The 15,346-nt window shown below is 37.4% G+C and overlaps 1 protein-coding gene across 1 annotated transcript in view; it reads left to right on the top strand.

Moving 5' to 3' along the window:
- sox6 (SRY-box transcription factor 6) overlaps positions 1-15,346 on the top strand; it is a 325,865-nt gene that overhangs the window by 282,095 nt on the left and 28,424 nt on the right. The window contains 1 exon segment of the mRNA XM_052029327.1: positions 14,776-14,871. Coding sequence (XP_051885287.1) covers positions 14,776-14,871 — 96 coding nt within the window.

The following is a 15,346-nucleotide window of genomic DNA, read 5'->3' as shown; positions in this document are numbered from 1 at the left end:
CTGTTCCTTTCCTATCCTCACTGCCTTTACCTTAATGATCAGAAGTGGAAAGAAAGTCAATTATTTCCTATTTATTTTCTCACCCACCCACCAGCCAGATGCACGGTGAGTGAAACAGGAAGAATGGCTATAGCAGAGCACATGTCTCAAGTGACTCCCAGCTATGGTCATTTCTCTTAACTTTGAATGGCAAAGGCTGGTTCACAGAATGATGCCAACTTTACATTCAGTGTAGTCTGGAATAAACCACTTACCCAGATTGTCCTGGAACTGCCTCATAGCCTGAACCTGCCAACTACACTAATCAGCTGTGGATGTGGAGGATGAGCTGAGCTGACCCTCTGTACACAAAAGTTGTCACGCACAGCAGAGGGCTCTGCTAGCCAACTAGGCCTCAGTAGCAGGATCCTGAGGCCCCATCTCCAGGTTGCCTTGATGCCCATTTGACATCTCAACATCACCTTTGAACTATTGCTAAGTAAATTATGCTGATAAATAAATTCATTAAAAATACCTTAAAATAATTGCAAACATTAGGATAAAGAAAAATGGAGCAAAATAAGTAAACTGTTTTACTATACTTACTTTTTCACTTTGAGTTGACTACTTTTTTCAAATGAATGGGTGAGGGTTAGTCCTGAGGTGTTGTGCTTTACCAGCCATCCTGACATAAAACTGAGAGAGGTGAATGAAATTTCCATCTGGCCCCTCTTTTCAGTACATTGGTGCCTCACAGAGAACACAGCAGTGGAGCAGAAGCTCAGACAGGGCAGCGCCTGTCGAATTCCACATTCATTGTCGAATTCCACATTTCAACACGTAGCTAAAGAATGAGCGGCAAACAGCAGGTGATAGTCCATGGCAATTCGGTATGATCCAACCCATCGAGATAGTAAGGAGTAAATTGTTGAAATGACATGGAATGCTTATCATTCCTGCAATTTGCTTAGTGAATCTCCAATCAGTTTGTTTTCTCTTCCCACAGTGCCGAAGCAGCCCACACTGAAATAATGAATAGCATTCAGTTTAAGTTTGGCACTCTGTTATTTATCAATTCACAGATCTTAGTTACATTATCGTCATAATCATCTCTTACAGACCTCTAGATGTAGTTTACAGATCCCTGGATCCCAGGTTGAAAGCCCATAGTATGATGTATAACCCATTCCGTTCACAGTGTGGTAGAATGATTCATGAAAACAAATGAGCTAGTTGTCAGAGTCTTTAGATGATCATTGATTTCCCCAAACAAGTTGATACAAAGTGATCTTGCATTCTGTCCTTGTATATTAATCCTTCCCAATTATTTTATCATTATCCTCTTCAGTTCTGAAAACAATGCAAGCTGGTCCACAGTTCCATTTATGCTGCCTGTGTAGAGTATCTCAACTGGGTGGCAGTCCTTGTATTATTTGGCTGGAATGTAGGTTAAATGGGACTGGGGGAAAAAGCGGATGAAATTTACTGTGTGATCCAGGTTGTCTTTGTATTTGCACTGTGGAAGAAACAGCACAATCCGTGCTAGGTGTAGTGGGCTAGTGGTCCACTGGTCCCTACTGTACTGCACCTCAAGGTGAGATATCTTGTGGAATTCCGAAGATGCGAATAATCTCTGTTCAATACATACCTCTGGGGCCCAAATGAATTCCCAGCACACAAGAACTAGACCAATCTATGTAATCTCATTGAAGCACCTGGGTAGCAGTGAAAGTTTCCAATTGCTTTTCCTTGAACATGACATTGCTTGTCAAATTCATGCTTATCTTTCCTGCAATTTGTGGTCTGAATCTCCAATTCAGTTGCATCCTCTCACCACAACACAGAATCAGTCCACATTAAAATGATGAATAAGATTCTGTGAATGTCCTGAATTTTCCCTCTTCATCCTATTCAACCCCTTTGCTGTCTTTGCCCCCCAACTGGGATACCTCTTCTCTGTCATCCAATGGTCTTGCCAATGCTTGATTCTATTACTATTAGATCACGGCTGAAGCTGCTCTGAACTTGACTTTTCTAGGTTCTCTCCACTTTCTGATGTTGTACAAGTTGCCTCTTAATAAATTATTTCACAAATGTAAGGGCCAATTTATCACATGAACACTGATGGGGTTAATTTCTATATCTTAATTATCTAACAGTTTCCCCTCTCCAAAGCCATGCTTCAATCCATTACCATCTCTCTTAACTCCTCCACTGAATTTGTACGGATAGCTCACAGTTTTCTCCAATTAAACATGGAGAATTCTGAAGCAATTATTTTTCACCTCTATCATAAATTTCATATACTCACGACTAACTCGCTATGAAATTTCATCTCTATGTATGCAGCTCAATGCTTTGTCAGTCATTGTGTCCAGATTGAGTGTAAAAACCGCAATTGTGTCATGTATAAGTGCACAATTCAACTTCATTCATCAAAGAGATATGTCCATTTTCTAATAGCCTTGGTGGAATTTACTTTTGTACATTACAGTGTTTTCAGATCAACTTAAATGGGTTCAAGAACAGGTTAAAATAATCAATGGGAGATTCTTGCCAGAGATATTAATTATTGATTTCACTGAGTGGTGACATGATAAGGGAGGGTGCAAACTCCTGGTCACACAATGCAAATGTAAAAAAAACTACCTACTCCACAAGAGCTCCAGTAATTCATCCAGTAAATCTGAGACACATAATCTAAATGATTAATTGAAAACTCAGTTAAATTAAACATTATATTGTTTTACTCTGCTCAGTACTAATTGTCACCTTCATCATTCTCTTCTACCTCTTGTGTACATGATTTTGTACAGCCTTATTGTTTCATTAGCTGTCTTGGACACAGTACTAGATCATTGACAAAGTTGAAACATTTCCACTCACAGCAACATATTCTACTGGAGTCAAAGGCCAATGGCAGAATAGCTGAAACTAAGTCACACTGGCATAGCCTCATTTGATCTATTTTACCTCACTGCATTCACCTTAACAATCAAAGTTGGACAGAAATTCAATGATTCCTCTCCACTGCCCCCTCCCCCCTCCCTCCCTCCCCCCACCATGGCAACTCTCTGTGTCTCTCTCTCTCTCTCTGTTTCTCTCTGTCTCTCCCTCTCCCCCTCCCCCCTCTCTCTCTCTCGCTCACACACACACACACACACACACACACACACACACACACACACACACACACACACACACACACACACACACACACACACCCCCGGCACGGCCTTCTACCTATCTAACCACCCAACTACTTGCCTACTTAGATATAATGAAATATTTCATAGTCTGGTAATTTGCTGCTTTCTCTTGATACCTTTAATGGGAATGAACACAATATTTGGTGAAAACATCAGATTTCATGACATGTGATGCCATTGTTTCTGTTTGTGTTTTCCCATTCACATGTGGAATACAAGTCACAGCTTATTCATCTTCTATAAGGGTCAAAAGGAGAACTTCCCTTGCATGATAGAGATGTACAGGCATGCTTTGTTTTATGTTCTATAATATCAATCTGCACCCATCAAAGGGAAAAATGGGAAAAGAATAGAAACTCCTTCACTGGAGTTCTCAGAAAAGCTGAAAGTAAAATTATAAACACTAGAAATTTGAAATAAAACAGAAAATGCTGGAAATATTTGGCAGGTCAGGCAGTATTTGTGGGGAATGAGAGTTAGTGTTTCAGGGTGACTGAAGCATTACTTTGTTCTTTTACTGCAGATGTTGACTGACCTGCTGAATATCTTAAGCATTTCCTGTTTTATTGCAGAAGCAGCAAAAGTCAACATCTATCAAAACACTTCAATGCATAAACAATTGGACCAAGTTTCCTTACTTTTAATAATACCTGGCTTTGGGGATTCTGTGATTGCATTCCACCCACTAGTGATAAAAGAAAAAGCAAGAAAACCCCACCCTGTCTGTCAGTAGGACATAAAAGCTGTTGTAATTCTGTAAATGTTTTTGAATGATTCTATGGTTGAGAAATATTTTTTTTAAAAAGCTCTCCAAGCAATACAAATTAATCAAATTATTATTTTAAATAAAAAAAACACTTAAAACACACAACATGTTTAAATAAAAAAACAATAAAAACACATCTAAAAATACAGGCACTTGCCTTAATCCTCAATAACCCTTCATGGAGGAGAACTCGCTATGACAGTTCTAATCTGGTGTTGGTTCTTTCAGAAGGTTCTCTATTGTAGATGCCAAAGAACTGATACAACTTTGAAATTCCATGAGGAGTTCAGTGTAGGAGCCACGTCAGGGGGTCATCAGTGAATGACTTCCTGTGAGTTTGGGACTTATGTGTTTGTGCACACCCGCATGGAAATTCCAGATTTGCTGACACTTATACTAGGAATTGCCAACAATTCCTTGCAGAACTGACAGCATTTCCCAGCAAAATCCAGCTCATCTACATTTTCAATTTGAACTTCATTTCACATTCCCTTCTTTTAAACTTTACGTCAACGTGGAACATCTTTGTGTGATCCAGCTGACAATTCTCTGCAACATTTAGCAAGTCATATAACCCAATGACTACATTACAAGGTGCTCCCTCGCTTACCCCCACAATCTTTGCTACACAAATGCTAAATTCCACTTTGCCCTATAATGCACTTCCTTTAAAATGATCAATTCTCTCCAGTATACAGACCTTAAAACTGAACATAAAAGTTGTGGTGTGGAGCAGGTCTTCACACAAATTAATTCCATTGAGCTACACAACTCATGGATAATAGAATCTGTATTTGAAAGTGAAGTAGTAGTGGAGCATGCAGATACCCTATTCTCCAGCTGACGGTATTCACCCAGTGCATTAAGGATGCAGAATGCAATGACATCCATGTAAGCGCTTGCAGTGCTGGTACAATGGATCTTGTGGAATTGGTCTAAACTACATATTCATCACAAGGAGCTTGCATGGTTACAGACTGCAGAAACTGAAGTACTGTTCAAGTCCCACGTCCAGTGATTTTTATCAGATTGGTCTCTCTTTGAACCTAAAACAAAAATTGATTGCATATCCTCACTGAGGTTTGATTGTTTCTTTTCCAGTGATGTCTGAAGTTGACCAGTGGTGATTATTACACAAGGTTGCTCTGCAGGATTCATTTTAGCCATGTGGCTACATGCACCAATCCACAGTGCGAAAAATCAGAGAAACAGTAATGTTCAATGCATTTGTTTATGATTAAAAATTAAAGCAGTGGTTAGAGCTGCACACTATTCATAACTACTGGGATGCTGCAGAAAAATATAAACAATGTTCAGTAAGCAAAATCATATCCATTTGATTATATGTGAAAAATGAACATTTTTTTTTGATTTAGAATTTTTAAGCAAATTGGGAATGTAAATTCCCCTGTGTAATTATAAATGAATCGGTTAACACATTGGGTGAAATTTTACTGTTTGCTATATTAATTTAAAATATGATTTTGGTAATGGGTTAATCATTTCATTTAGATACTGCTCAAAGAAGTTAGTATTCCAAGATGGTAACACAAGAAGAGAATATACAGAGAAGAATTTATTTTGCTTAATATTCAAGGGCACAAATAATCTAATATCTGTTGCGAACAAACTCTTAGAACCTATAATTCACAATTAAATGAATGAACATTTGAACAACATAGGTTAATCACATAAGACCATCATGGATTTACTTTAAGATTAACTCAGTAGTAACTTTTTGAAGCAATGATTAACATTTGGATGAAGGGCTTCCAGTGATATTGTATTCTAATATAGTTTAATAGATTTTTTTGGAGATGATTGATAAAATATTTTATATGGCTTACTCCAAAATTCACCTATATGATATCAAAAGAAATGTAGCTTCATGGAAAGAATTAGTTGATCAAGTTTTGCTGGCAACTGCAATTGCCATCCCACACATATCTGGTCTGCATGCAATGGGCCTAAATATCTGGCTTTGGGTATCCAGGACATCAGTGTTGAGGTCTGAGCTCTGGCAGGGCCACTGTCAAAACATTCAGATGTAGATGTTTCTTAATATCTCTGACAGGCAGAAATATTTAAAAACTATCAAAAATGAAACAAAGACTTAAAAAATTAAAATGATTACAAACTTTTAAAAAATAAAGGCAGCTAAAATAGCCCAAAATCATTTTGCAATTAAAAATAAACCACGAAAACTTTTTTTTTCACAAGTAACTTTCTTACCTGTCTTCAGTGGTCTTACAGATTCCCAATAGTTAGTTCTTTGTAATAAATGCTGCAGGATCTTAGCATGATGAGGCTCTGCTGATGGACTTCACAGGGAGTCCAGAGGCAGAAGATGCCAAAACCAACCATTGCCACCAAAATCTGGGTCCTAGGAAGTACATTGCTAGTTCTCAGGCAAAGGAAGAGTTGGAAAGAACACACAAGTTCACCTATATTTTCTGCATGTGTGGATGATTTGAGCTTCAGCATTGGGAACACAATTTGAATTTCTGGCGAAACCACAGAAGTAAGTACACTGAAAGAATTGCAGACAGATGGAGGAGACAGACAAATGACAGGTTAATGATGAGAGGTGTAACATCATACGTTTTTAGAAAGGCAGAAGCAAATTGTAGTGCAAACAGTTTATGTGACATTTCTTTGTTTTGGATTATATCCCAGTGACCCATCCAGACTGAAATAATTGAGATGACTGGGTTTTGACTACGCTGTGTTAACACCACCTTCGTCCTCAGTGTTGAATTGCCCCACACAAACTATATGGTTCTCTCTTGAGGCCTATTTTTAGATTGTATTCTTGAAATACTATGAGAAATATTTGGTAGATGATTGATAAAATACCTTAAGAGACTTATTCAAAAACTTCAGGTCCATGATATAAAAGGAAATGAGTACTCTGGTATGCTGAAGATGCCAACTTGTTGTTTGCATGTTTCCTAGTTCCACCCTCATATCTATGAAAGGGACATTACTAGCAGCTGCTACTTTACATATTCAATGCAAAAGATTTCCCAGGTCAGTGGAATTTTTTTTAACAAAACAAAACAATCAATTTAAGTGGCCACTGAAGCCATTTAAGAACTGAAATACTGCCATCAATTCTCCCATACCCACCTAACTATACAAGATCCCAAGCTAATGCAGGTTAGAGTTTAGTATGAATATATAATTAAGGTCAATTCCAGAAAATCCAATGGACCAGCCATGCACGGTATGTGCGTGTTCTAGATCTAGGTCATTATCCAGCTAAAAGGAAGCATACATTTGGATATTAGCCCTTGTATTTAATCCTGTAATTAGGTCACTGTGAATAGATTAACTATCATTCCCCAGGCAATAAATGTTAGCAAAGGACTGATTTTTAATTTAGTAATTCCAGATTACCAGGACATGGTCCACTTACAGAAACTGCTATCACCTCAATGAGCAGGAATATATTTCTATAAAGCTCTGCATGGTTATACTGTAGGTATCCTCTAAACAGCTGTGTTTTTTTTACAAAGGGAATGAGTAGTGTTTATCAGCTTCAATTTTTCATCATTGTGCTTAGATCATAGTTATGTAGAAGAATAAATATAAATGATTGTCTAATTATACTTTACTACAAACAGAAAATGCTGAAAATATTCTGCAAGTCAGACCACATCTGTGGGAGGGGAAACAGAATTAATGTTTCATGTCAAAATCCCTTCATCAAAACTGGGAAGGAGAGAAAATAAGTATTTCCCGCATTTTCTATTTTTATTTTAGATTTTCAGCATCTGCAGGTTTTTGATATGTGTCTGATTGTACTTTGCAGTTTAAAGAAAAATGGTTTTGATGCTTCAAAGCTGTGACTCCCTTATAAGTCAAGTGCCAATGGTTTAAAGTTAATAATTAAAAGTCTGTCTCTCCCAAAATACCATAAAATAATATCTATATCAGAGCTAATCTTCTTTTCCTCTGGCTGCGAATGAGCAGTCTGTCATGTGCAGTATTTACAAATAATGTGCATATTTGTACAGAAGTGTATGCATAAGTTGAAAAGAAAAAAGTTGAGGGGTAAATTAATCGACTCTTTAAAAATATGAAAGGTTTTCAAGGAGGAAAACAGAAAGAATGTTTCCACTTCTGAGGGAAGGCAATCAATATCAAATTTAAGTCATTAATATAAAGCTGTCGCCAAGGAATCAAATGGGGAATTCGGAAGAAATTTCTTTACCCACAGAATGGTGAAAGTGTAGAACTTGTTACCACAGCTGGTGGTTGAGGTGAATAACATTACTGCATTTAAATGAAAAGGGAACAAGCATATGTGACGAGAGGGATTCAGTTGACAAAGGATGCTGGGAGGTTTGAGACTATAATCAGCAACATGGAATGGTTAGATGAAATGTCCTGTACATTCATTGTAATTTTCTGTAATAGAATTTATACCATCACTCGGTAAAACAGAAGGATTTCTGTGATAAGGCTTCAGTGATATCTTTGTGTGTATAAGTTTAATGGTATTAATTAACTTTACGGTAATCTTGGTTGACATTACACTTTCAGTTGAGAAGAATCATTGCGGAGAGATAACTGGGTTTCATGATTAGACGTATGATGATCAATTTTCTCAATTTCTTGTAACATTATGCACAGGAATGTTTCAGTTTGGTACATTGTATTTTTTTTGTGTTCAAAGTGATCACCAATCAGTTCCAAGGACACTCCCATTGCTGTTCATAATTGGACGGGTTTGGCATTCCTGTTGGGATACTTCCTCTGCATTTGGTCAGCGATGGCCCCATAAATAGAGCCGGAATTAGAAATCCCCAATACAGATTCTAGCTGAGATAGAAATGGCCTACATGTGATTACAGAATATTGCAATATATGTTGGATTTAAAATACCATAGTCACCATCGCAGCATATTCCCAGATTAACTTCTAGTGATCATGCTGAGTGTGCTAATTTCTTAGTCCAAAAACTCATAGTGTGCCAGTGACATGACACATGCTGATCCCTGACATCTGTAAAGACATCAACATAGAAAAAGGAGGTAGTTTGGACTTTGAGTGTCATAGAAACAGCAGCCCATTTAATATCTCTTCTGTTAAATGAAAATTGATAGAAATCAATAATGAGTTAATCATTTCATAGTGTTTCCTTTACACTATTGCATGTTCAGAAATGCAGCTTACCCAGTTGACTCAGAACTCACTGTAATCGATACTCTGAATTGCAAATGTTGGGGGAGCGGCACGGTGAGGGAAAGGTGTTGATGGAGTGGGAGGTGGTTGCGGAAAGTCAGTAGAAATCAGGTCCAATTCTCAATATATAAAAAGAAAATGCTGCAGACCCTCAGCAGGGCAGCCAGCAAATGTGGAAAGAGAAGCAGTTTCAGGTTGACGACCCTTCATAAGAAACTTAACTCTATTTCTCTTTCCACAGATGAAGCCTGTCCTGCTGAGTGTTTCCAGCATTGTCTACTGTATTTCAGAATTTCAGCATCTGCAGTTTTTGATTTTTAAGACTGTCATTCCCGATTGTTACCCAATGTGGGTTCAATATGGTTTGGCTGATATGGTTGTGAGTAATTTGCTTGGCCCATACAAAACGACTGGCTGAATACCTGAATGTATGGGGTGATGGGAGCATGACAAGCCTACAGAATCTTAAATCAGTGCAGCACATTTTTCAGGTGAAGCTGGAACAGGGTGCCACTGAATGAAAGTTAAACTACTGATACTAAAAAGAGGTTTCCAGCACTGTGATCTAATGTGGAACTTTAGTTTTGCATTTTATGATAACTTCTAAACCCTCTGATTAGATTCTTAGCCTGTCATCAATCTCATTCATCCTTTCTCTCTTTAACCCATTCAAGAATGCTCTGACATTTCTACACTGAGTTTAAAATCTAACCAGATCAATACCTTCCTATTTATAGGAGATGTGTTGTGAATTATGGAATGTCAGTGATCTTGGACTTTCTCTAGTTCCACTTTTGTGATCATCTGAAATTTACAATGCCATAAATTATTCCATTCCCATCATTGGATAATGTGTGACAGTTAGCTCGCAGACCAATTCCATTCTTCTGAAATGCCTACGATCAAAAGAGAAGGAATCTTATTCCAAAAACCTGTTTAAAAATCAGTAACAACAAAATAACGATGAACTTCAGCCTTTTTTATCTCTCTCATTTCTGAGTCTTTTTATTTTTATTTAAAAAATTGTGATGACATCTTCGAGAGCTGGCTAGTATGGGGCCTACATGTGCAACAGCAGTAATAATAAGAGAACACAGAATGCTGGAAATACTCAGCAGGCCAGGTAGTACCCATAGAGGGAGAAATGTTTCAGATCAATGATCTCTCAAAAGTTCACTTGCAACAGCAGAATCAACTGCTATTGACTCTTAAGCAACCTTGTAGTTTAAATCATACCGGTTGTAAAGATATTTATCAAAACTGGTTGTGCTAGTTTATTTGTGTTTTCCCCATGCATATCTACAGGTACTTCTTGCTCATTGTCTCATTCTTTCATTCTCACATTCTCATTCACTAACTTCTTGCTTGTGTGTCATTGCAGAGGTTACAACAGAGCATTGAACCCTTGCACAAGCAGCCTTCTTTCATCCTTTACATCCTTTGTAGTGCCAGCAATCAAGTGAGAGAATCACAGCTGGAGCAGATCATGTCCACATGTTCACCAACTTATATACACAGGGCAATAGGACTTCACTCTCTATTGCATCTGCTACACACATAACTGTTCCATATTTATTTCAATAGAACTGAATTTCAGAAGCTGAGTATAATATGTATTCACTACCATTTTTGCACATTTAACATGAGCAGTGAGAACTAATTTCTACCTGTAAGCACATTTATGTGATTCAATAGAACCGAGTTTTGGAAGTGAAGTATAATGTCCAGCCACTACTATATTGTCTGATTAATGCAAGCTAATTATGATGAATTTCTACCCCACAGTTTCCAGAGGGGTTCAATAAAAATTGTCAAAGAGTTAAATTCTTAGCTGATTCTACCCCAACCTAAAGATTAGATAAACTGCAAAAGTTTTAGTAGTCCTGTAACTACTGTTCTAGCTAAGATCAACAAACCCAATATAGATCAGGGATAAGGCCTTGATGTTCTGCTCTTATGTAGCATAACGCAAAAGGGATGGGACAATCATCCACAGGACTGCCGGAGACTCTAGTTTTTTTCTTTGATGTCCAAAAAATGAAACTTTCAGTTTTATTTCACCTAAGCAGTGAAATTGAGAATATATTTGCTAATGACTACTACACTACCTTACTTACACTGAAGAAATAGTAATAAGCCCTTAGGATATAAAACTATAGGGTTTACCTTCTTCTTCCCACATCCCACTACCAACCACTCCAAAATCCAACAATATATCTTCTATGAATGTTCATGTGAAGATGTCTTTAAAAGATTGCTGTTACTTGTGAGTTATTTCCTGCTCACTGTTTGTAGGTTTCCAGGCTATACAGAAGAGGTATCAGCAGATTTCAATGATAGCACCTGTGTAGGAATGCACCATCAGATTGTCTCCCAAATATTCTATCCAGGAATAATTACAACAGTTTTCCAGTTAGATACCTTCAAATTATCTTGAAAACTTCAATGAATTTTACAAAATCCATCAAGTTATTTCCTTTGATTTCTCTTTGTGTGAAAGAAATTGCAACACTGTGGTTTTGAGATGCTCAGTTCCACGACTTTGGTCAACGTTAGTGCATATCTAACAGTCGATCAATCATCACTATTGCTGCTCTTTCATTAACAGTGATAATTCTCGAACATGATTGATGCTACTGATGCAGTCCTTGGAACATTTAACATTGCCTGGCTTTAACAAGCCCTTCATCATCTCAATCTCTTCATCCAATATATAAGCACTATCTTGTTTATCATAATCTAAAGATGCTTAAAGCATACAGCCAGTAACTTCCTTACACAGTGCTTCAATTTCTGCTACAGAAATCTCCATTAGAGCCTGACCAGTAATGACTGATGAAGCATGGGGAGATGCATTTATTTGCATTGGCTAAATGATGTATTAACATTTGCCTTTCTTGAAATTCCAGACCAGAAGGTTCATTTTTCTTTATTGCACCTCTTAAGTGATGGTGCTCCTTTCTGTATGCTCTGTTTGTCAATTTCGAGTCAATTTCACAATTTCTAAGACCAACCAGCCAATGCATCTTTTCTGCTTTCAGAATTGTCAGTAAATAAATGAATGCAATGAAATTTCAACAAGTTTAAATAGGAACACAAAATCATTACAATCATAAATGAGGCTGAGCACAAAGCCTAGGCATTTCAGTAATTTCTAAAGGAGTATTATTTAAAATTATTCTTGAAATAGAAAATATTTACTTGTCCTCAATAGAGCTTCCCTGTTTTAAATTGTGATCCAGAATAACACACCATGGGGGAAGATACAATCTGTGTTCTCCAAAATCAAATTTATCTTTTTTTCACACCTAACACACACAGGAAACGTTTATCCAATATAGAGTGCAAGGATGCAGAGAAAGATTTTTTTTGTACATCAGGTTGGACATTGTATTATATCCAGATATCATGCATTGGTACATGGAGTTAATTGACCAAAATTTGTTCAGTTACAATGTGGGAGAAAAATTGAGTGATGCCCCGGCACCGACTCACCCACCCATTCTCAGTATGCACAAAGGATTATTTTTTCTAATTTTTTTTCCCCCAACATTGCAAAGTTGGTTGTGCCTAATAATTGCAGACCTTGGCTTAGACTTAAGCAATGCATAACTCAAACAATTTTTTAAAACTCTGCAGGATTTTTAGAAATCTTATCCCGATAGATTTACTCAAGGAATACCAGGTATACTTCAGACCTAACACATCTTTATGTATGAGCTTTCCATACTGTTAAATTGCAACATCAGCCAGGCTGACAGAAGGGGCTTCTGTCTCTTTATCCTTTGTACTGTGCTGTGCGAGAGTGTTATCGTGTGCATGTGCTGTGCAGCAGGTCTTGTTATCAGACAGATTGTGTAAAATGATACTTTTTGTCAGACTGACCTTTTTCTACTACATGGAAGCTTACAAAACCTCAGAGGCTTTCCCTGCATTTTATAATGTGGTTGACTTGCCATTGATGTTTCATTTATCACCTTGCGTGAAATAGACTGGAACTTGTTCTTCTGATCACTTTCATTAAATATGCCCTCATCCCTTAATTAAAACTAATTAGTCTGGGCATCTCTAATATTAATATTTTATTAAGGGTGCTGTGCATGTTAAACCAACTCAAGGTTGCTATCCTGCACCTTGGATCTTATAACTTGAGTTATTAATAGCTATCAGAAATTCCAGGTTAGTGATTAAATACATATATACAATTTTTACTATACAATTTCTCAGGTGAGAATGGTTGTCTGGTTATGTTAGGTATAAAAGGAGGATAATGAGTTTGTTATGTTCATTCCTTTTGGGTGTAAAATCTACACACTTCTGATGCACATTTAAAATATATTGCTCGCAGTTTGATTCAAACCAACTGTTTTCCAGTTAGATAACTTCAAATTATCTTGAAAACTTCAATGAATTTTATAGAATCCATCAAGTTATTTCCTTTGGTTTCTCATTGTGTGAAAAAGGTTCTTGACAACAGTTCCAGCTCAATGTATTATCATGAAAAAGTCAAACAATTAGTACCAGGCTGTGTAAACTAGTATTCTAAATCTGAATGTTTGCAGTGCAATGTATTTTCTCATTCCAGAAAAGTACAAAACTGGACAATGTAAATACATGTTCTAGATCATGAACATCTAATCCAAGTTTAGTCCACAGCTTCTGAAGTGGAATGAATGTGAGGGTTGAGTATTTTTCTGTGCACGAGGTCCAAGATGTGATCTCCCTCTATGGCAGTGAGTAAGGATTGCAGCAGAAGTGAGTTGTGGGAAGGATCATGCACAGTGGGTCTTTGGAGATCAGGGAGGATCACTGTAGATGATTGAACAGGCACAGGAACCAAGATAGCAGCCAGGGAGCAGAGGGCAGATAGACCAGCTGATCGTGCAGGAGATGGGTCTGGCAAGTGATCGTGGGGTGATCAGCAGTGAAAAGATTTGTGTGAGTGATCAGTAATGATGGGAAGTTATAGAGGGTACCGAGAGTAGGAGGATGGACACCTCAAACACCCTAGCTGTTAATACTGGGCTGTGTACCCAGTCCTAAAGAAGGCCCTGGCCCTCTAGTTAAAAGCTTCTCTGGTGTTTCCACGGGCATAAGGTGCATGGTTACATTTTGTGTGGGTGATGTATGCAAGTTGGCATCAGTGTGCAGGCACTGCCGCCTCCCTGCGATATGTTGCCAATGATTTTCTTCTTCTGCTCTTGTCTTTAAATGGCTCTCCAGACACATCCACTTTAGCTTCACTCTGCTTTCTTGCAATGCAGATAACATACAGAAAATGTAAAATCAATATAATACCATGTAGAGCATACTTATAGCATTAGCTTAATATGGAACAAAACAGATGATTGAGACACCCTCCAGATGAGTGTATTCATAGTCTGGTGCAACTTACAGATCAAAAAATAAATGAGAAACAATGGAATTCACTGTATGTTATCATATCAATTATGTTCATCTTATAATATTGTGTAGACTTGTAAGTCAGTGGGACACATGCAGCATAACTTACTCTCTTAAATCTATGTGACCCCACACCATTGCATATGCTTCTAGATTAATTAATGCCATTTTGTACAACCTACTGTTCTAGACCAATCTGACACCATGCAATATAACATGCATTTCTAGATCAATGACATGCCAGGCAATGTGACATACTGTTCTAGACCAGTGAAGTACAATGTAGCATACAGTCTTCAAGCAGTTCCAAGCTATCCTATTATTGTAAGTACAAAACTATGTTTTTCTTAATAAATATAATGCTGCAGTGAGCTTTATGTGTGCTCTTAGTAAGTTGTGCACCTGTTAAGGTGCAGGAATTACAAAAAGAAAATCATATGTATACTAAAATATTGTACTGTTTTAACCCTGGGGCACTTGTCAAACTGAAAATCTTCTTGGAAATTCATGTAATTGATCAGATATCCTTCAGAGCACACAGTGGGTTTAAGTAAAATATTACTCTAGTTTTTAAGCCATGTGACATTATACATTGCTGACAACTATTAAAGAATGAACGGGGATACAATGAATAAATAAGGTATGGGTTTAGGAATAATCGCGTGCGCAGAACAATACAATTTTAGCAGATATCCAATTTCTGAATATAATTGGATACTTATAGTAACCACTACACAACTTGTGAATTTGTTTCTGGATCCTCTGTGTAAATGGCACTCAAGTGCATTGAAATACACAG

The sequence above is a fragment of the Pristis pectinata genome, chromosome 14 (assembly GCF_009764475.1).
Source record: "Pristis pectinata isolate sPriPec2 chromosome 14, sPriPec2.1.pri, whole genome shotgun sequence".
In the NCBI taxonomy this organism is placed as follows: Eukaryota; Metazoa; Chordata; class Chondrichthyes; order Rhinopristiformes; family Pristidae; genus Pristis; species Pristis pectinata.
Note: the sequence above shows the minus strand (reverse complement) of the source record. Positions and strands in the feature narration are given on the sequence as shown.